The sequence below is a fragment of the Anomaloglossus baeobatrachus genome, chromosome 11 (genome assembly GCF_048569485.1).
Source record: "Anomaloglossus baeobatrachus isolate aAnoBae1 chromosome 11, aAnoBae1.hap1, whole genome shotgun sequence".
Classification (NCBI taxonomy): Eukaryota; Metazoa; Chordata; class Amphibia; order Anura; family Aromobatidae; genus Anomaloglossus; species Anomaloglossus baeobatrachus.
In genome coordinates, this window is record NC_134363.1 from 171,839,302 (window position 1) to 171,866,197 (window position 26,896).

The 26,896-nt window shown below is 55.1% G+C and overlaps 1 protein-coding gene across 1 annotated transcript; it reads right to left on the bottom strand.

Annotated features, from left to right (window-relative positions):
- Nucleotides 1-348: 348 nt before the first annotated feature.
- LOC142256629 (uncharacterized) lies at nucleotides 349-26,585 on the bottom strand. The gene is made up of 4 exons (XM_075328417.1): nucleotides 26,453-26,585; nucleotides 25,271-25,333; nucleotides 8,638-8,794; nucleotides 349-975 (listed from the first exon to the last, which is right to left on the bottom strand). Exons 2-4 carry the CDS (start codon nucleotides 25,311-25,313, stop codon nucleotides 435-437), a joined length of 741 nt encoding a protein of 246 aa, XP_075184532.1. The 5' UTR covers nucleotides 25,314-25,333; nucleotides 26,453-26,585; the 3' UTR covers nucleotides 349-434.
- Nucleotides 26,586-26,896: the final 311 nt, after the last annotated feature.

The following is a 26,896-nucleotide window of genomic DNA, read 5'->3' on the forward strand; positions in this document are numbered from 1 at the left end:
CCCAACACTGTATAATGACCCCACCCCATACACACTATGGTGCATGGTGTCCCCTAAACAGCATGGTGCTCCCCTCCCCATTCCATTTACAAAAGTGCAGTGGCTAATAAATGAAAAAAAGATGGCCCAGAGTGAACAGGTTTAATGGTGAAGCACGGACCTGAGGTCTCTCTGCTCCATCATGGTAGTCAGCTATGGATGCACTCGCTTCCTGATCCAGGAGGCCGAGGGACACTGAGCACCGGAGGAAACGTTTGCCAGAGTTATGAATTCTGCTGTCTTTGGCCTGACATGTAAAATTCCGAATACGAGGTATTTAGTAAAAGTATTTTTATTACAAATGTGACATTAGAATCCTTCTTATTGCCTCACTGCCATTATCAATTAGGACAATGGCGGCTCTCTACACGTCTCCGTGGCTTTGCCACGCTGATCTAAGAGTTGGCGTTGAAAATCTCCATTTGAGACAACAGCTTCTTCCACTCGTCTTTGTCAAACAAGAACACTTTTTGTACACGCTCTGCGATGTTATAATACTCGTCCATGTTTCGGATCAAAGCGTCCTGTTCGGGTGACCCTTTTCTATCGTCTTTGCCCTCCTTTGCATTCTGCACTTCTTTGCGGACCTCTTCGATGTAGGGCTTCAGACTGGAGTTGAGAGCATCAATCACCGGTTTGGTTTTTTTCTTTACAATGGGGAGAACTGTTTCCCAAAAGGCATTCTGATGGACTTTCATCTGCTCCTCAAACTTCTCAAAAGTAGGCTTGATTTCCTCTACAAGTTGCTTAACATCGTTGACAGCATGAAGTGCAACTGCTGCCAAAAGGGGAGCTACTTTATTATTGTAGACTGGGTAGGTCGCATTGAATTCCGTGTACACCTCCTTAACGATCTCCACCATGTGCAAAGAGCTGCTATAAGCTAAGTTAATATAATCTTTCTTTAGTAAGTCCATTCGATTGCTCAGTGCAGCCCTGCGGAAGAACGGGAGAAAAATACATTGTGAAAAAGTTATTCCAATAAAGAGAAATTATCCTACTCTACTCCACTCTTATCTCCTCTTCCCACCATTGCATCAAAGACTTCTCCTGTGCCTCCCCCAGACTCTGGAATGCTCTGCCACAACATATCAGACTCTCATCCACCTTGACAAGCTTCAAAAGGAACCTGAAGACCCACCACTTCCGACAAGCCTGCCGTAACCCTCAGTCTGATATAGCGCCGCACAACCAGCTCTACCCTAACCTACTGTATCCTCACCTATCCCTTGTAGACTGTGAGCCCTCGCGGGCAGGGTCCTCTATCCTCCTGTACCAGTCTGTGCCTTGTATTGTGTACGGTTATTGTACTTGTCCCTATTATGTATACCCCTTTCACATGTAAAGAGCCATGGAATTGATGGCGCTATAATAAATAATAATAATAATTATGCCCTGTCCATAAGAGAACATTGCTGCGGATTCGACTGCTGGAGCCACCAATGATCGCAACATTGGATTGCTGGATCCTGGGAATGGGGATCTGCAGGAGTGGAGGCTTCAGCTCCATTAATTGTCAATGGGACTACCAGAAATGGAGAAGCACCTTGCTTGACTTTCTTTGGTTGTCCCATAGATCATGAATGGTGGAAGGTTGGGGCATGATCCAATTAAGACTGGACAGCAGAGTCCCGTTCTCAGGGATTCAGATTGGTGGAAGTCTCCCAGTCATCACCAAGTTATCCATTATCCTGTGAGTATCTGAAAACCCTTGACTTTGACCGATGGTGATGCCCAGATGTTATCATGTACTACTAGTACAAAAGGGTCATTTTATTGGGTGGCTGTTGCTTTTTGCTCTCGAGAAGAAGTCACATCTGGCCAGTGGCCTCTTCAGAGAATCTATAAGATACGAATGGCGGACCACATAATGCAAGGACATGGCAGGTCCGATGGAGATATCAGCCCACTGTTCTGGTTCAAAAATTGAGGATTTGTATGTGGCATATCCTGATGCAGGGGTCCCCAACCTGTAGTTTGGGAGCCACATGTGGCTCTCGGCTCTGTGATGTGTGGCACGCGGCTGTCTAATAGACTTGGTGCTAATGCACCAAGTGGCAAACATCTGTCGCGGGCGGGGAGGAGGGTGTCAGCACACCGCGCTCAGCCCTTCTGCTCGGGTCCGGCAGCTGCTCAGTGGTGGCTCGAGCGGTGGGCCGGATCCCGGGGTTTCTCGAGCGACACTCCTCGCCCGTGAGTGAAAGGGGGTTTTGGGATGTTGGGATAATGTCCGTGACGCCACCCACGGTTGTGGTGATGTGTAGCACCACCGCTGCTTAATGCGGGGATCCCGGGGATGGTGATGGGGAGCAGCCAGGTGTTGTGTTGCCCCTCCGTGGGTAGGGGTTGGTGATCCCGGGGCCCGGTGATGGCTTGGGAGGTGCAGGGCTTGGTGGGCGCAGGGACGCGGGGACAGCGCTGTGCCTTGCGGCACTGTGGTACTCACTCAGCCTGAGACGTGGACACAGTTTGTACGGTAAACCAAACGGCTGGTAGGACGGTCTCACAGACGGCTGCTTTGCTTTCCCGGTAGGTGACGGTGATGTCCGTCTTCCTTGCACCTGTATGTACGGTTGGTTGCGATGGGTCCCCACCGGTAACCCGCTCCCCGGCTTCAAGCTGGGCCGGAGGAGCACTACACTTTGCCCGCAGGCGCTGGCCCTCAGAGACTGGTGCCCTGGCGGTGCCTCTGTTGTACGGGTTGGGCTGTTGCCTTCTATCGGGACTTGGTTGTTGGGGGAATCTACGTCCCCTTCACTGACGGATTCGGCAAATTTGGCGACTCCTAGCCTTGCCGGGGTCCGAGAGGCCCCTGCCCTGGTGCTGACTGTCTTTCGGAACACTGCTCCAGACCACCGGGCACACAGCCAACGGGGTCCTTCCAGGAACTTCCAAACGGTCCCCCCTCCAGACAGTCACCGCCGTCGCTGACCTTGCTGTTCTGGCCCTACACAAAGCTGGGCTCTCAGGCTTGCACACTCTCTGCTCTGTCACCACTTCTTGCTTTCCTCCTTTTCCACTTTTCTTTCCTTCACTTTCACTTCTCTGTTGTTTACTCTAGCCCTACCCGGGCTACTCTGCTGTTGACACAGGCTCACCCTGGGCTCATCTGCCTGACACTTCCTGCCTCCAGAGCTGTGAGCTCCTTGGTGAGCGGAGCCAACCGCCTGGCCCACCCCCTGGTGTGCATCATCAGACTCCTGGAGGAAGGCAACAAGGATTTTTGGTTCAGCTTAGGTGTGCCTACCTGGGATGTGGGGTGTGGTGGTGTGTGACCTGTGTCCCCTGGCTTGCCCAGGGCGACACATTCCCCCTTAGCAAAATGCAGACCGTCCGCGGGCTGCCGTCCTACACCGGTTTTATTTTTCTGTAAAAGGGATAACAGGGTTAAACAAAACATAAGCATTTTTAATAAATCTTCCCAAGACGGGAGGCACATTTTACTTTTAACGTTTCAACGGTATACGGTTACGGTTTCCGCTCTCTCCCACCCAAGTAACCTGGCCCTGATGCTGCCCCTAAAACCCAGGCAGCACCCCTTGACCCACAGTCCAGCACACGGTACCCGAGCGGGATCTGTCCTTCCCTCCAGAGGGTAGCCACCGGTTCCTTTGGTGGCTGGGCCCTGGCCTGCTCTGCTCAGGGCCCTCCCTCCAACCTGCCTCTCCAGAGGCGGCCTGCGGAAACGGTAACGGTACCCAACATATTTACAAGCCACTAACGTTTGTGGTTGCCCTGCAAGTTCACGGGCTTGTCCATGGATAGTTCCCATGCATAACTTTTTAAACGGTCCCCACGGGGACAACGGTGCCGGCTCCAGCCGGTTGCTAATCACAGCAGACAATCAGGTGAAAACTCGGATAATCATCTTTCTTATCATTGCAGAACTTTCAAAACTTTTCAAACAACAAACAAGCAGGTTGTCCCAACGGGGACGGTGCTACGGGCATTCATTGCCCTACTCCGGTTCCTCTACTAAGGCGGACCCATCCTCTGCCACCAGCACATCAAACATGCACTGACATGCCTGCTGTGACAGGGGTACCCGGTACCCATTTCCACCGGTACGCGGGGTATGATAAACCACAGGGTCCCCCACATAGCAGGAACGCTCAATTGCTCCTTCAGCCGCAACAGCGGGCCCGAAGCTGGGGCAGGAGTCGTCATCTCTTGTTCCTGCGTCAGGCGGGTTGCCGCCAGCTGCCGCAGCCTCCTGGTCTCCAGCCTCCAACACTTCATCCCCTTCTGCGGTAGCATGGAGCAGCAGAGTAGGCGAGCTTATATTGAGGCGCCCCATAAGTAACGGCAAGGGCGATGCATAGGCCGAGACTAGGCCGGGCCCCTCAGCCGCAGCGGCCGGTCCAGGTAGGACATAGGGACGTGGGTCACCAGTCGGTTCTGCTACATCTATTCCCCTTTCGCACATCGGGGCAGTTGTAATCAGCTCCTCCACCTCGTTGGTCCACTGCTCCAGCATCCGGAAGATCTGATCCTGCTGACGTTGGTGGAATTGTATCACCCGGGCCTTCATCCAGGCCACGGTTCCGGGCTCAGGGTCTGGCACAGTCTCTACTGGGACTTCAGGCACCACGCTGTTAAGGGGCCGTGGTTCTAGCGGTTCCCCTTGGTGCATTTCAGGGCCGTCCTGGACGTCTGCAGCCGGCTGGTCCGCCGAAGCGGCTGGGCAGGGTATCGCTACCGATGGGACAGGTAGCGGGCCTAATGGCGGGGCGGCAGCAGCTATTACGGATAGCGGGGAGAGAGGCAGGGTGAGCGGAAGCCGGCCGGGCCCCTCAGCCGCAGCGGCCGATCCTTCAGGAATACAGGGGCGTGGGTCGCTTACCCGCTCCTCCAAATCCTCTTCTGCCTCGCGTCTCCACATAGCAGCCACTACGTCCGCCATGTCGGTCTCCCACTCCTCCAGGAGGAGTCGCATATGGGCCTGCAGACGGTTGCTCAGCGGGACGGTCCGGTCCCTCAACCACGTCGCCGTGCCGGGCGCGGGGGCTTCCTCGTTGCGGGTTGGATCTTGCATCTTGGTAACGAGGTTTTTCCAGGAACCCAATATCGCTGCAGAGTCCTGGCGTCTCTGCTTGTATAGCCGCAGCTACATGCGGCCAGCCGCCATCGCGTCCCCCCTAGCTCTTTTCGGCCCCTCCTCTCTCGGGGCGGGGTTTTGGCCTTCGCGCCTCCACTGCTCGAGAAGACGCTCGAGCGGGAACTTTTCGCGCCAAAGATGGCGGCTTCTGAAATTTTTCTGCCGGATACCTCCGGCGGTAACAAGGCACACCTCTACCAGACGGCAGAGCGGTAAGATCCTGTTCGTGACGCCAAGTTGTCGCGGGCGGGGAGGAGGGTGTCAGCACACCGCGCTCACCCCTTCTGCTCGGGTCCGGCTGCTGCTCAGTGGTGGCTCGAGCGGTGGGCCGGATCCCGGGGTTTCTCGAGCGACACTCCTCGCCCGTGAGTGAAAGGGGGTTTTGGGATGTTGGGATAACGTCCGTGACGCCACCCACGGTTGTGGTGATGTGTAGCACCACCGCTGCTTAATGCGGGGATCCCGGGGATGGTGATGGGGAGCAGCCAGGTGTTGTGTTGCCCCTCCGTGGGTAGGGGTTGGTGATCCCGGGGCCCGGTGATGGCTTGGGAGGTGCAGGGCTTGGTGGGCGCAGGGACGCGGGGACAGCGCTGTGCCTTACGGCACTGTGGTACTCACTCAGCCTGAGACGTGGACACAGTTTGTACGGTAAACCAAACGGCTGGTAGGACGGTCCCACAGACGGCTGCTTTGCTTTCCCGGTAGGTGACGGTGATGTCCCTCTTCCTTGCACCTGTATGTACGGTTGGTTGCGATGGGTCCCCACCGGTAACCCGCTCCCCGGCTTCAAGCTGGGCCGGAGGAGCACTACACTTTGCCCGCAGGCGCTGGCCCTCAGAGACTGGTGCCCTGGCGGTGGCGGTGCCTCTGTTGTACGGGTTGGGCTGTTGCCTTCTATCGGGACTTGGTTGTTGGGGGAATCTACGTCCCCTTCACTGACGGATTCGGCAAATTTGGCGACTCCTAGCCTTGCCGGGGTCCGAGAGGCCCCTGCCCTGGTGCTGTCTTTCGGAACACTGCTCCAGACCACCGGGCACACAGCCAACGGGGTCCTTCCAGGAACTTCCAAACGGTCCCCCTCCAGACAGTCACCGCCGTCGCTGACCTTGCTGTTCTGGCCCTACACAAAGCTGGGCTCTCAGGCTTGCACACTCTCTGCTCTGTCACCACTTCTTGCTTTCCTCCTTTTCCACTTTTCTTTCCTTCACTTTCACTTCTCTGTTGTTTACTCTAGCCCTACCCGGGCTACTCTGCTGTTGACACAGGCTCACCCTGGGCTCATCTGCCTGACACTTCCTGCCTCCAGAGCTGTGAGCTCCTTGGTGGGCGGAGCCAACCGCCTGGCCCACCCCCTGGTGTGCATCATCAGACTCCTGGAGGAAGGCAACAAGGATTTTTGGTTCAGCTTAGGTGTGCCTACCTGGGATGTGGGGTGTGGTGGTGTTGTGACCTGTGTCCCCTGGCTTGCCCAGGGCGACACACATCTTTAAAGAACAGATCTCCAGATGGGGACTTTTGTGAGAAGCCTCCACATAAAAGAGCATATCTGGATTGGCATAGGCTAGAAACTCCTGGATCTTGGTATACTGCCTCAGTGTGTTTACTGTAATTTTGGCTTTGGCTGTCATTTATACCGTTAATGGGGTCTCTGGGTGACACTACTGCGAGGGGAGAATTAGAAACAAGGCACTCTCAAATGGTGATAGAAATAAAGAATTTATTCCATACGTCTTAAAGCAACATGTGACGTTTCGGCCAGGTGGCCTTCATCAGACTGTCAGGGTAGGTAGTGGTAAAGGCAGAGGTATCCACCGCTATGCTGCATGGTGGATACTGCTGCCTTTACTACTACCCTGACAGTCTTAATAACAAGTTGTCTGATAAAGGCCACCTGGCCGAAACGTCACATGTTGCTTTAAGACTTATGGAATAAATTTGAGAAATTTTAAATTTGAGATTGCCTTGTTTCTAATTGTCTGGACATATGGTGTGGAAACCTACAAGTGCACCTCAACATCTCTTAAGCCCGCTTTACACGCTACAAGATATCTTACGATGTGTCGACGGGGTCACGTCGTAAGTGACGCATCGTAGGGTATGTTGTAGCATGTGACAGCGACGTGCAATTGCGATTGAACGAAAAACCGTTCACCACATGCACGTCGATCATTCCTGACGAATTGAACGTTAGGTTGTTCATCGTACCGGGGTAGCACACATCGCAGTGTGTGACACCCCGGGAACGATGAACTGCAGTTTACCTGCGTCCTGTAGCTCCCGGCTGGCAATGCGGAAGGAAGGAGGTGGGCGGGATGTTTACGTCCCGCTCATCTCCGCCCCTCCGCTTCTATTGGCCGGCTGCCGCATGACGTCGATGTGACGCCGAACGTCCCTCCCACTCCAGGAAGTGGACGTTCGCCGCCCACATCGAGGTTGTATGGACGGTTAAGTATGTGTGACGGGGGTTAATCGTTTGTGCGGCACGGTCAACAAATTGAACGTGCCACACATACAATAGGGGCGTTGCAAATCGCATACGATATCGTATGTGAAATTGCAACGTGTAAAGCAGGCTTAACACTGTGGATGTGCCTTATCCTGCTATAACTACTGTGAGGGAGGCAGGGGCTGGAGGTGTCTCACGACCCTCCTCAGAGAAGAACGTGGCTGTTAAGGCCAAAAACGTTAAGGACCAGTGTCCTAATATGTCCAAGTAGAGTATATACACAAAGTTAGTCCTCATGAGATAACCGTTTACACCATACTGCCAACTTTACACGGTTGGCATCTTGGCGTTCTACCGTTGAGCGTTAGTGTTTTGACGAAACCATGTCTCATCCATTTCCATTCCTCTCCCATTTTCCACCCCCTTCAAGCCTCGCTTGGTTTCCTGTTTCCATTCATGCAAGTTTCAGTGAGACCCGAGATATTTGCTGACTTTTCTGTAAGATTCGGAAGGACTCCCCTTGTTTGAAGGAGTCTTCCAGGAGAAGGTAGGGTCTGGAGTGTGATCCATTAGAGTCCAGGATGCTACTAAACATTATAAATTTCTTATGGCATATTGTGCTACTTATTTCCCCATGTATAAGGTAATATATGAATGTGTGCTCTATTTTGTCTGATGGATAACATACTGTAAATGGTGTACAAATATGTTGGTTTATTGCCAATTTATCCTGAGACTGGGGTAGCATGGTGGCTCAGTGGTTAGCACTAGCAATGCTTTGGTCCTGGGTTACAATCCCACCAAGGACGACATCTGCAAGGAGTTTGTATGTTCTCCCCATGTTTGCGTGGGTTTCCTCTGGGTTCTCCGATTTTCTCCCACACCCCAAAGACATACTGATAGGGAATGTAGATTGTGAGCCCCAATGGGGACAGTGATGGAAAGTGTTCTGGAAATTAATCGTGCCAAATAAGTGACTAAAAAATGTGCAATTGTGTAGAAGTTTTAACTCTGGCAACTAAATTGTGTATGTAACATAACTTTATCATCTTACATTCTGTCGTCCTCTGAGGAATCCCAATTGGTCACCAGGTCCACACCGAACATCAGTCCATCGTGCAACAGAGTTTTTAGAGCGTCCCTTAATGTAGGTTTTGCAGGAGGAGGAGATTGTTCTTCATTCTCCTTGCCAATGGCAGCACCGTATGTTCCTACAAGAAGTGCAATAAAAGCATCACGTGCTCATTATTCGAGGTCTCCATGCAGGGCTGTATTTTGCCTTCGTGCTGCCCTAGGCACTTTAAGTGGTCGCGCCCCTTAGTGACAACGTAACACTGAGTTTTCGCACACGACATCTGTTTAAGGCAGATCTACTCTGTAAAACACTTTAAAAAGTATCAATGAGAAACGAAGGGCACTAACCCCCCCCCCAATGGGGATCACCACAGGCACATCAAAACATAGCATGGGTATAAAATATTCCCACCGTCCCCACTTATATACTGTGACTGTGACACTGCCCCTAATAAACTACACACTGCCCTCCCTTATAAATTATACCCACCACACCTTCCTCAATTATGAAATATGATCTGCACATTGACCTCACATCATGCTGCCCCCTCCTCACAGTGTCCCATGCATGCTGCCCCCTCCTCACAATGTCCCATGCATGCTGCCCCCTCCTCACAATGTCCCATGCATGATGCCCCCTCCTCACAATGTCCCATGCATGATGCCCCCTCCTCACAATGTCCCATGCATGATGCCCCCTCCTCACAATGTCCCATACATGCTGCCCCCTACTCACAATGTCCCATGCATGCTGCCCCCTCCTCACAGTGTCCCATGCATGCTGCCCCCTCCTCACAATGTCCCATGCATGCTGCCCCCTCCTCACAATGTCCCATGCATGATGCCCCCTCCTCACAATGTCCCATGCATGCTGCCCCCTCCTCACAATGTCCCATGCATGCTGCCCCCTCCTCACAATGTCCCATGCATGCTGCCCCCTCCTCACAATGTCCCATGCATGCTGCCCCCTCCTCACAATGTCCCATGCATGCTGCCCCCTCCTCACAGTGTCCCATGCATGCTGCCCCCTCCTCACAATGTCCCATGCATGCTGCCCCCTCCTCACAGTGTCCCATGCATGCTGTCCCCTCCTCACAATGTCCCATGCATGCTGTCCCCTCCTCACAGTGTCCCATGCATGCTGTCCCCTCCTCACAGTGTCCCATGCATGCTGCTCCCTCCTCACAGTGTCCCATGCATGCTGCCCCCTCCTCACAGTGTCCCATGCATGCTGCCCCCTCCTCACAATGTCCCATGCATGCTGCCCCCTCCTCACAATGTCTCATGCATGCTGTCCCCTCCTCACAATGTCCCATGCATGATGCCCCCTCCTCACAATGTCCCATGCATGATGCCCCCTCCTCACAATGTCCCATGCATGCTGCCCCCTCCTCACAATGTCCCATGCATGATGCCCCCTCCTCACAATGTCCCATGCATGATGCCCCCTCCTCACAATGTCCCATGCATGATGCCCCCTCCTCACAATGTCCCATACATGCTGCCCCCTACTCACAATGTCCCATGCATGCTGCCCCCTCCTCACAGTGTCCCATGCATGCTGCCCCCTCCTCACAATGTCCCATGCATGCTGCCCCCTCCTCACAATGTCCCATGCATGATGCCCCCTCCTCACAATGTCCCATGCATGCTGCCCCCTCCTCACAATGTCCCATGCATGCTGCCCCCTCCTCACAATGTCCCATGCATGCTGCCCCCTCCTCACAATGTCCCATGCATGCTGCCCCCTCCTCACAATGTCCCATGCATGCTGCCCCCTCCTCACAGTGTCCCATGCATGCTGCCCCCTCCTCACAATGTCCCATGCATGCTGCCCCCTCCTCACAGTGTCCCATGCATGCTGTCCCCTCCTCACAATGTCCCATGCATGCTGTCCCCTCCTCACAGTGTCCCATGCATGCTGTCCCCTCCTCACAGTGTCCCATGCATGCTGCTCCCTCCTCACAGTGTCCCATGCATGCTGCCCCCTCCTCACAGTGTCCCATGCATGCTGCCCCCTCCTCACAATGTCGCATGCATGCTGCCCCCTCCTCACAATGTCCCATGCATGCTGTCCCCTCCTCACAATGTCCCATGCATGCTGCCCCCTCCTCACAATGTCCCATGCATGATGCCCCCTCCTCACAATGTCCCATGCATGATGCCCCCTCCTCACAATGTCCCATGCATGATGCCCCCTCCTCACAATGTCCCATACATGCTGCCCCCTACTCACAATGTCCCATGCATGCTGCCCCCTCCTCACAGTGTCCCATGCATGCTGCCCCCTCCTCACAATGTCCCATGCATGCTGCCCCCTCCTCACAATGTCCCATGCATGATGCCCCCTCCTCACAATGTCCCATGCATGCTGCCCCCTCCTCACAATGTCCCATGCATGCTGCCCCCTCCTCACAATGTCCCATGCATGCTGCCCCCTCCTCACAATGTCCCATGCATGCTGCCCCCTTCTCACAATGTCCCATGCATGCTGCCCCCTCCTCACAGTGTCCCATGCATGCTGCCCCCTCCTCACAATATCCCATGCATGCTGCCCCCTCCTCACAGTGTCCCATGCATGCTGTCCCCTCCTCACAATGTCCCATGCATGCTGTCCCCTCCTCACAGTGTCCCATGCATGCTGTCCCCTCCTCACAGTGTCCCATGCATGCTGCTCCCTCCTCACAGTGTCCCATGCATGCTGCCCCCTCCTCACAGTGTCCCATGCATGCTGCCCCCTCCTCACAATGTCCCATGCATGCTGCCCCCTCCTCACAATGTCCCATGCATGCTGTCCCCTCCTCACAGTGTCCCATGCATGCTGCTCCCTCCTCACAGTGTCCCATGCATGCTGCCCCCTCCTCACAGTGTCCCATGCATGCTGCCCCCTCCTCACAGTGTCCCATGCATGCTGCTCCCTCCTCACAGTGTCCCATGCATGCTGTCCCCTCCTCACAGTGTCCCATGCATGCTGTCCCCTCCTCACAGTGTCCCATGCATGCTGCCCCCTCCTCACAATGTCCCATGCATACTGTCCCCTCCTCACAGTGTCCCATGCATGCTGTCCCCTCCTCACAGTGTCCCATGCATGCTGCTCCCTCCTCACAGTGTCCCATGCATGCTGCCCCCTCCTCACAGTGTCCCATGCATGCTGCCCCCTCCTCAGTGTCCCATGCATGCTGCTCCATCCTCAGTGTCCCATGCATGCTGCCCCCTCCTCACAGTGTCCCGTGCATGCTGCCCCCTCCTCACAATGTCCCATGCATGCTGCCCCCTCCTCACAGTGTCCCATGCATGCTGCCCCCTCCTCACAATGTCCCATGCATGCTGCCCCCTCCTCACAGTGTCCCATGCATGCTGCCCCCTCCTCACAGTGTCCCATGCATGCTGCCCCCTCCTCACAGTGTCCCATGCATGCTGCCCCCTCCTCACAATGTCCCATGCATGCTGCCCCCTCCTCACAATGTCCCATGCATGATGCCCCCTCCTCACAATGTCCCATGCATGATGCCCCCTCCTCACAATGTCCCATGCATGATGCCCCCTCCTCACAATGTCCCATACATGCTGCCCCCTACTCACAATGTCCCATGCATGCTGCCCCCTCCTCACAGTGTCCCATGCATGCTGCCCCCTCCTCACAATGTCCCATGCATGCTGCCCCCTCCTCACAATGTCCCATGCATGATGCCCCCTCCTCACAATGTCCCATGCATGCTGCCCCCTCCTCACAATGTCCCATGCATGCTGCCCCCTCCTCACAATGTCCCATGCATGCTGCCCCCTCCTCACAATGTCCCATGCATGCTGCCCCCTCCTCACAATGTCCCATGCATGCTGCCCCCTCCTCACAGTGTCCCATGCATGCTGCCCCCTCCTCACAATGTCCCATGCATGCTGCCCCCTCCTCACAGTGTCCCATGCATGCTGTCCCCTCCTCACAATGTCCCATGCATGCTGTCCCCTCCTCACAGTGTCCCATGCATGCTGTCCCCTCCTCACAGTGTCCCATGCATGCTGCTCCCTCCTCACAGTGTCCCATGCATGCTGCCCCCTCCTCACAGTGTCCCATGCATGCTGCCCCCTCCTCACAATGTCCCATGCATGCTGCCCCCTCCTCACAATGTCCCATGCATGCTGTCCCCTCCTCACAGTGTCCCATGCATGCTGCTCCCTCCTCACAGTGTCCCATGCATGCTGCCCCCTCCTCACAGTGTCCCATGCATGCTGCCCCCTCCTCACAGTGTCCCATGCATGCTGCTCCCTCCTCACAGTGTCCCATGCATGCTGTCCCCTCCTCACAGTGTCCCATGCATGCTGTCCCCTCCTCACAGTGTCCCATGCATGCTGCCCCCTCCTCACAATGTCCCATGCATACTGTCCCCTCCTCACAGTGTCCCATGCATGCTGTCCCCTCCTCACAGTGTCCCATGCATGCTGCTCCCTCCTCACAGTGTCCCATGCATGCTGCCCCCTCCTCACAGTGTCCCATGCATGCTGCCCCCTCCTCAGTGTCCCATGCATGCTGCTCCATCCTCAGTGTCCCATGCATGCTGCCCCCTCCTCACAGTGTCCCGTGCATGCTGCCCCCTCCTCACAATGTCCCATGCATGCTGCCCCCTCCTCACAGTGTCCCATGCATGCTGCCCCCTCCTCACAATGTCCCATGCATGCTGCCCCCTCCTCACAGTGTCCCATGCATGCTGCCCCCTCCTCACAATGTCCCATGCATGCTGCCCCCTCCTCACAATGTCCCATGCATGCTGTCCCCTCCTCACAATGTCCCATGCATGATGCCCCCTCCTCACAATGTCCCATGCATGATGCCCCCTCCTCACAATGTCCCATGCATGCTGCCCCCTCCTCACAATGTCCCATGCATGATGCCCCCTCCTCACAATGTCCCATGCATGATGCCCCCTCCTCACAATGTCCCATGCATGATGCCCCCTCCTCACAATGTCCCATACATGCTGCCCCCTACTCACAATGTCCCATGCATGCTGCCCCCTCCTCACAGTGTCCCATGCATGCTGCCCCCTCCTCACAATGTCCCATGCATGCTGCCCCCTCCTCACAATGTCCCATGCATGATGCCCCCTCCTCACAATGTCCCATGCATGCTGCCCCCTCCTCACAATGTCCCATGCATGCTGCCCCCTCCTCACAATGTCCCATGCATGCTGCCCCCTCCTCACAATGTCCCATGCATGCTGCCCCCTCCTCACAATGTCCCATGCATGCTGCCCCCTCCTCACAGTGTCCCATGCATGCTGCCCCCTCCTCACAATGTCCCATGCATGCTGCCCCCTCCTCACAGTGTCCCATGCATGCTGTCCCCTCCTCACAATGTCCCATGCATGCTGTCCCCTCCTCACAGTGTCCCATGCATGCTGTCCCCTCCTCACAGTGTCCCATGCATGCTGCTCCCTCCTCACAGTGTCCCATGCATGCTGCCCCCTCCTCACAGTGTCCCATGCATGCTGCCCCCTCCTCACAATGTCGCATGCATGCTGCCCCCTCCTCACAATGTCCCATGCATGCTGTCCCCTCCTCACAATGTCCCATGCATGCTGCCCCCTCCTCACAATGTCCCATGCATGATGCCCCCTCCTCACAATGTCCCATGCATGATGCCCCCTCCTCACAATGTCCCATGCATGATGCCCCCTCCTCACAATGTCCCATACATGCTGCCCCCTACTCACAATGTCCCATGCATGCTGCCCCCTCCTCACAGTGTCCCATGCATGCTGCCCCCTCCTCACAATGTCCCATGCATGCTGCCCCCTCCTCACAATGTCCCATGCATGATGCCCCCTCCTCACAATGTCCCATGCATGCTGCCCCCTCCTCACAATGTCCCATGCATGCTGCCCCCTCCTCACAATGTCCCATGCATGCTGCCCCCTCCTCACAATGTCCCATGCATGCTGCCCCCTCCTCACAATGTCCCATGCATGCTGCCCCCTCCTCACAGTGTCCCATGCATGCTGCCCCCTCCTCACAATGTCCCATGCATGCTGCCCCCTCCTCACAGTGTCCCATGCATGCTGTCCCCTCCTCACAATGTCCCATGCATGCTGTCCCCTCCTCACAGTGTCCCATGCATGCTGTCCCCTCCTCACAGTGTCCCATGCATGCTGCTCCCTCCTCACAGTGTCCCATGCATGCTGCCCCCTCCTCACAGTGTCCCATGCATGCTGCCCCCTCCTCACAATGTCCCATGCATGCTGCCCCCTCCTCACAATGTCCCATGCATGCTGTCCCCTCCTCACAGTGTCCCATGCATGCTGCTCCCTCCTCACAGTGTCCCATGCATGCTGCCCCCTCCTCACAGTGTCCCATGCATGCTGCCCCCTCCTCACAGTGTCCCATGCATGCTGCTCCCTCCTCACAGTGTCCCATGCATGCTGTCCCCTCCTCACAGTGTCCCATGCATGCTGTCCCCTCCTCACAGTGTCCCATGCATGCTGCCCCCTCCTCACAATGTCCCATGCATACTGTCCCCTCCTCACAGTGTCCCATGCATGCTGTCCCCTCCTCACAGTGTCCCATGCATGCTGCTCCCTCCTCACAGTGTCCCATGCATGCTGCCCCCTCCTCACAGTGTCCCATGCATGCTGCCCCCTCCTCAGTGTCCCATGCATGCTGCTCCATCCTCAGTGTCCCATGCATGCTGCCCCCTCCTCACAGTGTCCCGTGCATGCTGCCCCCTCCTCACAATGTCCCATGCATGCTGCCCCCTCCTCACAGTGTCCCATGCATGCTGCCCCCTCCTCACAATGTCCCATGCATGCTGCCCCCTCCTCACAGTGTCCCATGCATGCTGCCCCCTCCTCACAGTGTCCCATGCATGCTGCCCCCTCCTCACAGTGTCCCATGCATGCTGCCCCCTCCTCACAATGTCCCATGCATGCTGCCCCCTCCTCACAATGTCCCATGCATGATGCCCCCTCCTCACAATGTCCCATGCATGATGCCCCCTCCTCACAATGTCCCATGCATGATGCCCCCTCCTCACAATGTCCCATACATGCTGCCCCCTACTCACAATGTCCCATGCATGCTGCCCCCTCCTCACAGTGTCCCATGCATGCTGCCCCCTCCTCACAATGTCCCATGCATGCTGCCCCCTCCTCACAATGTCCCATGCATGATGCCCCCTCCTCACAATGTCCCATGCATGCTGCCCCCTCCTCACAATGTCCCATGCATGCTGCCCCCTCCTCACAATGTCCCATGCATGCTGCCCCCTCCTCACAATGTCCCATGCATGCTGCCCCCTCCTCACAGTGTCCCATGCATGCTGCCCCCTCCTCACAATGTCCCATGCATGCTGCCCCCTCCTCACAGTGTCCCATGCATGCTGTCCCCTCCTCACAATGTCCCATGCATGCTGTCCCCTCCTCACAGTGTCCCATGCATGCTGTCCCCTCCTCACAGTGTCCCATGCATGCTGCTCCCTCCTCACAGTGTCCCATGCATGCTGCCCCCTCCTCACAGTGTCCCATGCATGCTGCCCCCTCCTCACAATGTCCCATGCATGCTGCCCCCTCCTCACAATGTCCCATGCATGCTGTCCCCTCCTCACAGTGTCCCATGCATGCTGCTCCCTCCTCACAGTGTCCCATGCATGCTGCCCCCTCCTCACAGTGTCCCATGCATGCTGCCCCCTCCTCACAGTGTCCCATGCATGCTGCTCCCTCCTCACAGTGTCCCATGCATGCTGTCCCCTCCTCACAGTGTCCCATGCATGCTGTCCCCTCCTCACAGTGTCCCATGCATGCTGCCCCCTCCTCACAATGTCCCATGCATACTGTCCCCTCCTCACAGTGTCCCATGCATGCTGTCCCCTCCTCACAGTGTCCCATGCATGCTGCTCCCTCCTCACAGTGTCCCATGCATGCTGCCCCCTCCTCACAGTGTCCCATGCATGCTGCCCCCTCCTCAGTGTCCCATGCATGCTGCTCCATCCTCAGTGTCCCATGCATGCTGCCCCCTCCTCACAGTGTCCCGTGCATGCTGCCCCCTCCTCACAATGTCCCATGCATGCTGCCCCCTCCTCACAGTGTCCCATGCATGCTGCCCCCTCCTCACAATGTCCCATGCATGCTGCCCCCTCCTCACAGTGTCCCATGCATGCTGCCCCCTCCTCAGTGTCCCATGCATGCTGCTCCATCCTCAGTGTCCCATGCATGCTGCTCCATCCTCAGTGTCCCATGCATGCTGCCCCCTCCTCACAGTGTCCCATGCATGCTGCCCCCTCCTCACAGTGTCCCATGCATGCTGCCCCCTCCTCAGTGTCCCATGCATGCTGCTCCATCCTCAGTGTCCCATGCATGCTGCCCCCTCCTCACAGTGTCCCATGCATGCTGCCCCCTCCTCAGTGTCCCATGCATGCTGCTCCATCCTCAGTGTCCCATGCATGCTGCCCCCTCCTCACAGTGTCCCGTGCATGCTGCCCCCTCCTCACAATGTCCCATGCATGCTGCCCCCTCCTCACAGTGTCCCATGCATGCTGCCCCCTCCTCACAATGTCCCATGCATGCTGCCCCCTCCTCACAGTGTCCCATGCATGCTGCCCCCTCCTCAGTGTTCCATGCATGCTGCTCCATCCTCACAGTGTCCCATGCATGCTGCCCCCTCCTCACAGTGTCCCGTGCATGCTGTCCCCTCCTCACAATGTCCCATGCATGCTGTCCCCTCCTCACAGTGTCCCATGCATGCTGCTCCCTCCTCACAGTGTCCCATGCATGCTGTCCCCTCCTCACAGTGTCCCATGCATGCTGCTCCCTCCTCACAGTGTCCCATGCATGCTGCCCCCTCCTCACAGTGTCCCATGCATGCTGCCCCCTCCTCAGTGTCCCATGCATGCTGCTCCATCCTCACAGTGTCCCATGCATGCTGCCCCCTCCTCACAGTGTCCCGTGCATGCTGCCCCCTCCTCACAATGTCCCATGCATGCTGCCCCCTCCTCACAGTGTCCCATGCATGCTGCCCCCTCCTCACAGTGTCCCATGCATGCTGCTCCATCCTCACAGTGTCCCATGCATGCTGCCCCCTCCTCACAGTGTCCCGTGCATGCTGTCCCCTCCTCACAATGTCCCATGCATGTTGTCCCCTCCTCACAGTGTCCCATGCATGCTGCTCCCTCCTCACAGTGTCCCATGCATGCTGTCCCCTCCTCACAGTGTCCCATGCATGCTGCTCCCTCCTCACAGTGTCCCATGCATGCTGCCCCCTCCTCACAGTGTCCCATGCATGCTGCCCCCTCCTCAGTGTCCCATGCATGCTGCCCCCTCCTCAGTGTCCCATGCATGCTGCTCCATCCTCACAGTGTCCCATGCATGCTGCCCCCTCCTCACAGTGTCCCGTGCATGCTGCCCCCTCCTCACAATGTCCCATGCATGCTGCCCCCTCCTCACAGTGTCCCATGCATGCTGCCCCCTCCTCACAGTGTCCCGTGCATGCTGCCCCCTCCTCACAGTGTCCCGTGCATGCTGCCCCCTCCTCACAGTGTCCCGTGCATGCTGCCCCCTCCTCACAGTTTCCCATGCATGCTGCCCCTCTCCATGAGCTCCTAATGCTGCCTTACTCTTTTCCATAATGAGACCTTCATGTTGCCCCACTCATGCTAAGACCACCACACTAACGCTTATGCTGAGACCCCCCCCCCCACACACACTACCCCACTCTTGATATTGACTCCCCTACATTGCTCCACTCCATACTGAGCCCACACATGCTGCCCCTTCTCCATAATGAGCTCCCAATGCTGCCCCCCTCTTATTCTGAGTCCTTACACTCCTCCCCCCACCCAATCGATTTTGTCATTGCACTATCCCTCAACCCTTGTCCTCTGTCTCTAGCATTAGCCCCTCTCTCCCACTCCCCCCCAGCATCTGCCTCTCTCCCCCAGCATCAGCCTCTATCTTCCCTCAGCATCAGCCTCTCTCCCCCAGTCTCAGCCTTTGCCTCCCCCCAGCCTCAGCCTGCCCCAGTCTCCGCCTCAGCCTCCCCCCAGCCTCAGCCTGCCCCAGTCTCCACCTCAGCCTCCCTCCAGTCTCCCCCCAGTCTCCACCTCAGCCTCCCTCCAGCCTCCCCCAGTCTCCGCCTCAGCCTCCCTCCAGTCTCAGCCTCCCTCCAGCCTCCCCCCAGTCCCAGCCTCTGCCTCCCTCCAGCCTCCCCCCAGTCTCAGCCTCCCTCCAGCCTCCCCCCAGTCTCAGCCTCCCCCCAGTCTCAGCCTCCCTCCAGCCTCCCCCCAGTCTCAACCTCCCTCCAGCCTCCCCCCAGTCCCAGCCTCCCCCCAGTCTCAGCCTCCCTCCAGTCCCAGCCTCTGCCTCCTCCCAGCCTCCCTCAGTCTCAGCCTCTGCCTCCCTCCAGCCTCCCCCAAGTCTCAGCCTCCCTCCAGCCTCGCCCCAGTCTCAGCTTCCCTCCAGCCTCCCCCGTCTCAGCCTCCCTCCAGTCTCAGCCTCCCTCCAGCCTCCCCCCAGTCCCAGCCTCTGCCTCCTCCCAGCCTCCCTCAGTCTCAGCCTCTGCCTCCTTCCAGCCTCCCCCAAGTCTCAGCCTCCCTCCAGCCTCCCCCCAGTCTCAGCCTCCCTCCAGCCTCCCCCGTCTCAGCCTCCCTCCAGCCTCACCCCAGTCTCAGCCTCCCTCCAGCCTCACCCCAGTCTCAGCCTCCCTCCAGCCTCACCACAGTCCCAGCCTCTGCCTCCTCCCAGCCTCCCTCAGTCTCAGCCTCTGCCTCCCTCCAGCCTCCCCCAAGTCTCAGCCTCCCTCCAGCCTCCCCCAGTCTCAGCCTCCCTCCAGCCTCCCCCGTCTCAGCCTCCCTCCAACCTCACCCCAGTCTCAGCCTCCCTCCAGCCTCACCCCAGTCTCAGCGTCCCTCCAGCCTCACCCCAGTCTCAGCCTCCCTCCAGCCTCACCCCAGTCTCAGCCTCCCTCCAGTCCCAGCCTCTGCCTCCCTCCAGCCTCAGCCTCTGCCTCCCTCCAGCCTCCCCCCAGTCTCAGCCTCCCCCCAGCCTCCCCCGTCTCAGCCTCCCTCCAGCCTCCTCCCAGTCTCAGCCTCAGCCTCCCTCCAGCCTCCCCCCAGTCCCAGCCTCTGCCTCCTCCCAGCCTTCCTCAGTCTCAGCCTCTGCCTCCCTCCAGCCTCCCCCAAGTCTCAGCCTCCCTCCAGCCTCCCCCCAGTCTCAGCCTCCCTCCAGCCTCTGCCTCCCTCCTGTCTCAGCCTCTGCCTCCCTCCAGCCTCCCCCCAGTCTCAGCCTCTGCCTCCTCCCAGTCTCAGCCTCTGCCTCCCTCCAGCCTCCCCCCAGTCTCAGCCTCTGCCTCCCCCCAGTCTCAGCCTCTGCCTCCCTCCAGCCTCCCCCCAGTCTCAGCCTCTGCCTCCCTCCAGTCTCAGCCTCTGCCTCCCCCAGCCTCAGCCTCCCTCCTCCCAGCCTCCCCCAGCATCAGCCTCCCTCCTCCCAACAACCCTCAGCATCAGCCTCCCTCCTCCCAACCTCCCCCAGCATCAGCCTCCCTCCTCCCAACCTCCCCCAGCATCAGCCTCCCTTCTCCCACCCTCCCCCAGCATCAGCCTCCCTTCTCTTAGCCTCCCCCAGCATCAGCCTCCCTCCTCCTAGCCTCCCCCAGCATCAGCCTCCCTCCTCCTAGCCTCCCCCAGCATCAGCCTCCCTCCTCCTAGCCTCCCCCAGCATCAGCCTCCCTCCTCCTAGCCTCCCCCAGCATCAGTCTCCCTCCTCCTAGCCTCCCCAGGCATCAGCCTCCCTCCTCCCAGCCTCCCCCAGCATCAGCCTCCCTCAGCATCAGCCTCACTCCTCCCTCAGCCTCCCTCAGCATCAGCTTCCCTGCTCCAAGCCTCCCCCTCCCCCTCCCAGCCTCCCCCAGCATCAGCCTCCCTCAGCATCAGCCTCCCCCAGAATCAGCCTCTCTCCTCCCAGCCTCAGCCTCTCTCTCCCCCCAGCCTCCCTCTCCCCCCAGCATCAGCCTCTCTCCTCTCAGCCTCTCTCTCCCCCCAGCCTCTCTCTCTCTCCCCACCCTCCCCCCCAACCTCAGCCTCTCTCTCCCCCCAACCTCCCCCCCAGCCTCTCTCTTCCCAGCCTCCCCCCAGCTTCAGCCTCTCTCTTCCCAGCCTCCCCCCAGCCTCAGCCTCCCTCTTCCCAGCCTCCCCCCAGCCTCTCTCTTCCCAGCCTCCCCCCAGCCTCTCTCTTCCCAGCCTCCCCCCAGCCTCTCTTCCCAGCCTCCCTGCAGCCTCTCTCTTCCCAGCCTCCCCCCAGCCTCTCTCTTCCCAGCCTCCCCCCAGCCTCTCTCTTCCCAGCCTCCCCCCAGCCTCAGCCTCTCTCTCTTCCCAGCCTCCCCCCAGCCTCTCTCTCTCTTCCCAGCCTCCTTCTCTTCCCAGCCTCCCCCAGCCTCAGCCTCTCTCCCCCCAGCCTCCCCTTGCATGATTATAGTGGACAAAAAGAGGCATCGCAACCATCATCAACTAACCTGTAAGGTGCCCATACATTCTAGGCTCTGCCTTATCTGCTCAGCTGCCGGCTGCCCTGCTCTGGTGATTATCCTCTTCTGCCGGCTGGCTCCAGCTGCAGACGCGTCCTCCTCCGCGGCCTGTGTTGTCTGCAGCATTGGACGCTGCAGCACGGGGCAGTCAGCTGATTGTCGCGCCCGCGCGCCTCTGACCCCGGAAGTGCAGGCGATGGAACTTCCGGGGTTAATCTATGCCTGGCGCCCGCCGTGTATTTAAACAGACAGAACTGCGCCTCTCCTCCCTCCCAGAGCACCCCCAAACCCCCCCCCCCGAACACAGCCGAGTGTAACGGAGGGAGGGACGGGGGGCGGAGATGTAAAAAAAATGTATATATTTTTTTTTTTTTTTTTTTTGCTGCCAGAAAGTGCCGCCCCCCGCAACGTGCCGCCCTAGGTACGGGACCACGGGTGCCTAGTGGCAAATACGGCCCTGTCTCCATGCACCAATACAAGAAATACGTCATTACATAGGAGTTTACAACATGCACGGCACTAGTATATTTCTATGAAGACTCTGCCAACTTGTGAAATGTTCACAATCAGTTCACTGACAAAGCTGAGGCTCATCAGACCTGGCTGAAATCCACACTTTGTGTACTACAGTTCCCTCCATCCGTATTTTTAAGAGTTATTTTTTCATTTTCTCCCAATCTGGAAGCAACAACATATGTGTAACTCAGTGGCGGATGTACCGTATGTGTAATCCAGGGGCGGATGTACTGTATGTGTAATCCAGGGGCGGACGTTTTGTATGTGTAACCCAGAGACGTACGTACCGTATGTTTAACCCAGGAGCGCATGTACCGTATGTGTAACCCAGAGGCGGACGTACCGTAAGGGTAACCCAGGGGCGCATGTACCATATGTGTAACCCAGGGGCGCATGTACCATATGTGTAACCCAGAGAAGGACGTATCGTAAGGGTAACCAAGGGGCGCATGTATCGCATGTGTAACCCAGGGGCGCATGTACCGTATGTGTAACCCAGAGAAGGACGTATCGTAAGGGTAACACAGGGGCGCATGTACCGCATGTGTAACCCAGGGGCGCATGTACCGCATGTGTAACCCAGGGGCAGACATACCATATGTGTAACTCAGAGGCAGACGTACCGTATGTGTAACCCAGGGGCGCATGTACCGCATGTGTAACCCAGGGGCAGACATACCATATGTGTAACTCAGAGGCAGACGTACCGTATGTGTAACCCAGGGGCGGATGTACCGTATGTGTAACCCAGGGGCGGATGTATTGTATGTGTAACCCAGGGGCGGATGTATTGTATGTGTAACCCAGGGGCAGGCATACCGTATGTGTAACCCAGGGGCGGATGTACCATATGTGTAACCCAGGGGCGGATGTACCGTATGTGTAACCCAGGGGCGGACGTACCGTATGTGTAACCCAGGGGCGGACGTACCGTATGTGTAACCCAGGGGCGGACGTACCGTATGTGTAACCCAGGGGCGGATGTACCATATATATAACCGAGAGGTGGATGTTCAGTATGTGTAAAAAAAATGTTTAAAAGAACAGAGAGTCCTCAGTGGTTGATACCTTTTAATGGCTAACTGAAAAGATGGTAATAATTGCAAGCTTTCGAGACTACTCAGGTCTCTTCATCAGGCATGGTATAACACAAAATCTGAAGAGTCACATATTTATACACAACAGGACATAGAATAGTGCAGTAAAAAAAAAACAAAAAAAAAAAAACAAACAAGTTATATGAAACAGAACTATCACTATGGCAGGGGGGCAAGCTGTTCTAGCCATTTATTGTTTTTTTTTTTACTGCACTATTCTAAGTTCTGTTGTGTATAAATATGTGACTCTTCAGATTTTGTGTTATACCATGCCTGATGAAGAGACCTGAGTAGTCTCGAAAGCTTGCAATTATTACCATCTTTTCAGTTAGCCATTAAAAGGTATCAACCACTGAGGACTCTCTGTTCTTTTAAACATTTTTTTTATCTCTACTGGCTAACACGGTACAAAGATATATTTTACTTGTATCAGTATGTGTAACTAAGAGGCGGATGTACCATACACTGTGTGCAGAATTATTAGGCAAATTAGTATTTTGATCAGATGATACTTTTTATACATGTTGTCCTACTCCAATGTGTATAGGCTTGGAAGCCCACTACCAATTAAGTAAATCAGGTGATGTGCATCTCTGTAATGAGGAGGGGTGCGGTGTAATGACATCAACACCCTATATAAAGTGTGCTTAATTATTAGGCAACTTCCTTTGCTTTGTCAAAATGGGTCAGAAGAGAGATTTGACAGGCTCTGAAAAGTCCAAAATTGTGAGCTGTCTTGCAGAGGGATGCAGCAGTCATGAAATTGTGAAACTTTTGAAGCGTGATCACGGAACAATCAAGTGTTTCAGGCAAATAGCCAACAGGGTCGCAAGAAGCGTGCTGGGCAAAAAAGGCGCAAAATAACTGCCCATGAATTGAGGAAAATCAAGCGTGAAGCTGCCAAGATGCCATCTGCCCCCAGTTTTGCCATATTTCTGAGCTGCAACATTACTGGAGTATGAAAAAGCACACAAGGTGTGCCATACTCGGGGACATGGCCAAGGTAAGGAAGGCTGAAAAACCACCACCTCTGAACAAGAAACATAAGATAAAACGTCAAGACTGGGCCAAGAAATATCTTAAGACTGATTTTTCAAAGGTTTTATGGACTGATGAAATGAGAGTGACTCTTGATGGGGCAGATGGATGGGCCAGAGGCTGGATCAGTAAAGGGCAGAGAGCTCCACTCCGACTCAGACGCCAGCAAGGTGGAGGTGGGCACTGGTATGGGCTGGGATCATCAAAGATCAACTTGTGGGACCATTTTCTGGTTGAGGATGGAGTGAAGCTCAACTCCCAGACATACTGCCAGTTTCTGGAAGACAACTTCTTCAAGCAGTGGTACAGGAAGAAGTCGGTATCGTTCAAGAAAAACATGATTTTCATGCAGGACAATGCTCCATCACATGCATCCAACTACTCCACAGCATGGCTGGCCAGTAAAGGTCTAAAAGATGAAAAAATAATGACATGGCCCCCTTGTTCACTTGATCTGAACCCCATAGAGAACCTGTGGTCCCTCATAAAATGTGAGATCTACAGGGAGGGAAAACAGTCCACCTCTGGGAACAGTGTCTGGAGGCTGTGGTGGCTGCTGCACGCAATGTTGATGGTAAACAGATCAAGCAATGACAGAATCTATGGATGGTCGGCTGCTGAGTGTCATCAGAAAGAAAGGGGGCTATATTGGGCACAAATTTTTTGGGGTTTTGTTTTTGCATGTCAGAAATGTTTATTTCTGAATTTTGTGCCGTTATATTGGTTTACCTGGTGAAAATAAACAAGTGAGATGGGAATAGATTTGGTTTTTATTAAGTTGCCTAATAATTCTGCACAGTAATAGTTACCTGCACAAACAGATATCCTCCTAAGATAGCCAAATCTAAAAAACCCCACTCCAACTGCCAAAAATATTAAGCTTTGATATTTATGAGTCTTTTGGGTTGATTGAGAACATAGTTGTTGATCAATAACAAAAAAATCCTCTAAAATACATCTTGCCTAATAATTCTGCACACGGTGTATGTGTAACCCGGGGCGGACATACCGCATGTGTAACCTAGGAGTGGATGTACCGCATGTGTAACCCAAGGACGGACGTACCCCATGTGTAACCCAGGTACCCCATGTGTAACCCAGGGGTGGACGTACCCCATGTGTAACCCAGGGGCGGACGTACCGCATGTGTAACCTAGGGGTGGACGTTCCGCATGTGTAACCCAAGGACGGACGTACCCCATGTGTAACCCAGGTACCGCATGTGTAACCCAGGGGCGAACCTACCGTATGTGTAACCCAGGGGCGGACGTACCATATGTGTAACCTTTGCAGCTGCACTGAGGTTATCAGAAATCAGAAGACCCCGGTAATAATACTGAGGAATTCTAAATATTCCTATTTTTTTTTAACTTTTGCCTATAACTGTCCTCGGTCCAAGCTTTGGGGCCAGAATGAGGGCTATTGTAATAAGTTTGCTTTACAAGCTATAGTCCGCCATACCTGCGAGAAACAAGAGGAACAATGCCGAAACCAGGAGTCTCATGATCAGAATTTATCTTGCACCTATGGGAAAAGACAAAAATATGTTGAAGAAAACAAGTTATTACTCCCGGATCCCTGACGATATCCTGCGGATACATGCAAACTCAGCAAAACCATTTATGCCTTTAGGAAACTTTTCTCCATCTGTATAATAAAGGGCTTATCCAACGTTGTCAGTGCTTTTCATGATAAAGAAGTGAGAGGTTACGGATAACCCCTTTAAGTAATATTGAATGAACCTTATAATCTGAAACATTTAGAGCGACCTCATATTACAGCACCTTGCTAGTGCTCCTTTTCCGATCCCATAGGTTGCTTTGGCAGCTCCCTTTATATCCTATATTTAAATACTTGCCATAAATATGACTTTTTTTGCCTGGTGTTAATGCCTTTGTTTTTCTGAATCCGACGCTGTTTTTCTTTTGTTTCTACGCCTCTCCATTCCTGAGATATGGCCTCCTTTTTCCTGAATATAAATCTACTCCTGTTATCCAAGTGGGCGTGATCACCAACTAATCTCCGCGAGTGTCTTTTAGAATCACACCCCATTGGCTAAAAAGCCTGGCTTTATATACAAGGAAGAAGAAGCCATATCTCAAGAACGGAGAGGCGCAGAAACAAACGAAAATTGACGCCGGATTTAGGAGAACAGTGGCATTTACAATAGGCAAAAAAGTTATACATTTTTGACCAGTGGGATGTGCTCTTTAAGGTGCCTCTTATGTAAAAAGTTGACTTTTCATAAGTATTGGAACCTCCCAACTCTTCCAGGACAGATGATGGGGAGAAAAGGATTGAGCATGTTGGATGACAATGCTGATACTTTTGTTACTCCCCTCATTCAACAGAAAGAAGAATCCAGGAAAATAAGGGGGTCCAAAGGAACCAAAATGTACATACAGTCGAGGGTTGGTAAAATGGTCCCTTGGCCAACAAGTTTTAGCACTGTTGCTCTTCTACACATATATTTTCCTAAATCGCCTGTATCCAGCACACACAATTGTATTTAATACAACAATAGCCTCGTTTCTAACTTTTTTGGGCAGTTTCAACCCCCCCCCCCCAAAAAAAAAAACCCTATATCTTATGCCCACCATAGAACTTAATATAACAATTTTGGAGCAATGCAAAACATCTTACCTGTCAGAGAAGAATCTATTCCATGACGGGGGGCTTTGTCCTCAGCTTTTTATAGGCGGTCGGCTGGACACCCACTGTTAGACTTTGCACGTGCCCAAACGGAGAGCTGGCAGGACAGTCCCACCGATTAGAAAGGTAAATACTTTGTGGAGTTAATATCAGGTCATGGGTTTAGAGTTCTTTGTGACAGGCGCAGAATATACAGGGTATACACTAGTATGAAGAGACAGAAGGAGTAAAGGCAATGCGGGGTGCAGACGCCTAACGTATAGACTGGATGGGTAATAACTACCAGATTAGTAGGGAATGGTCCATGCCAAGAGGATTCTCACTATGATACCCTCGTCTCATGGAATACTAAGCTAACCAAAAACCTCTTTCCAAAATCCATCGTACATGGACGATGCGTTTCGGGTGCGTGTGCTGCCCCCGTGCCAGCAGCCG

Bases quoted from the DNA above. Each gene is read 5' to 3' on its own strand.
- LOC142256629 (XM_075328417.1), bottom strand. From the start codon at position 25,313: ATGAGACTCCTGGTTTCGGCATTGTTCCTCTTGTTTCTCGCAG. The intron at 8,795-25,270 runs GTATGGCGGACT...CACTTCTTGTAG, and splicing joins GTTCCTCTTGTTTCTCGCAG to GAACATACGGTGCTGCCATT. The intron at 976-8,637 runs GTAAGATGATAA...GTTCTTCCGCAG, and splicing joins TCCTCAGAGGACGACAGAAT to GGCTGCACTGAGCAATCGAA.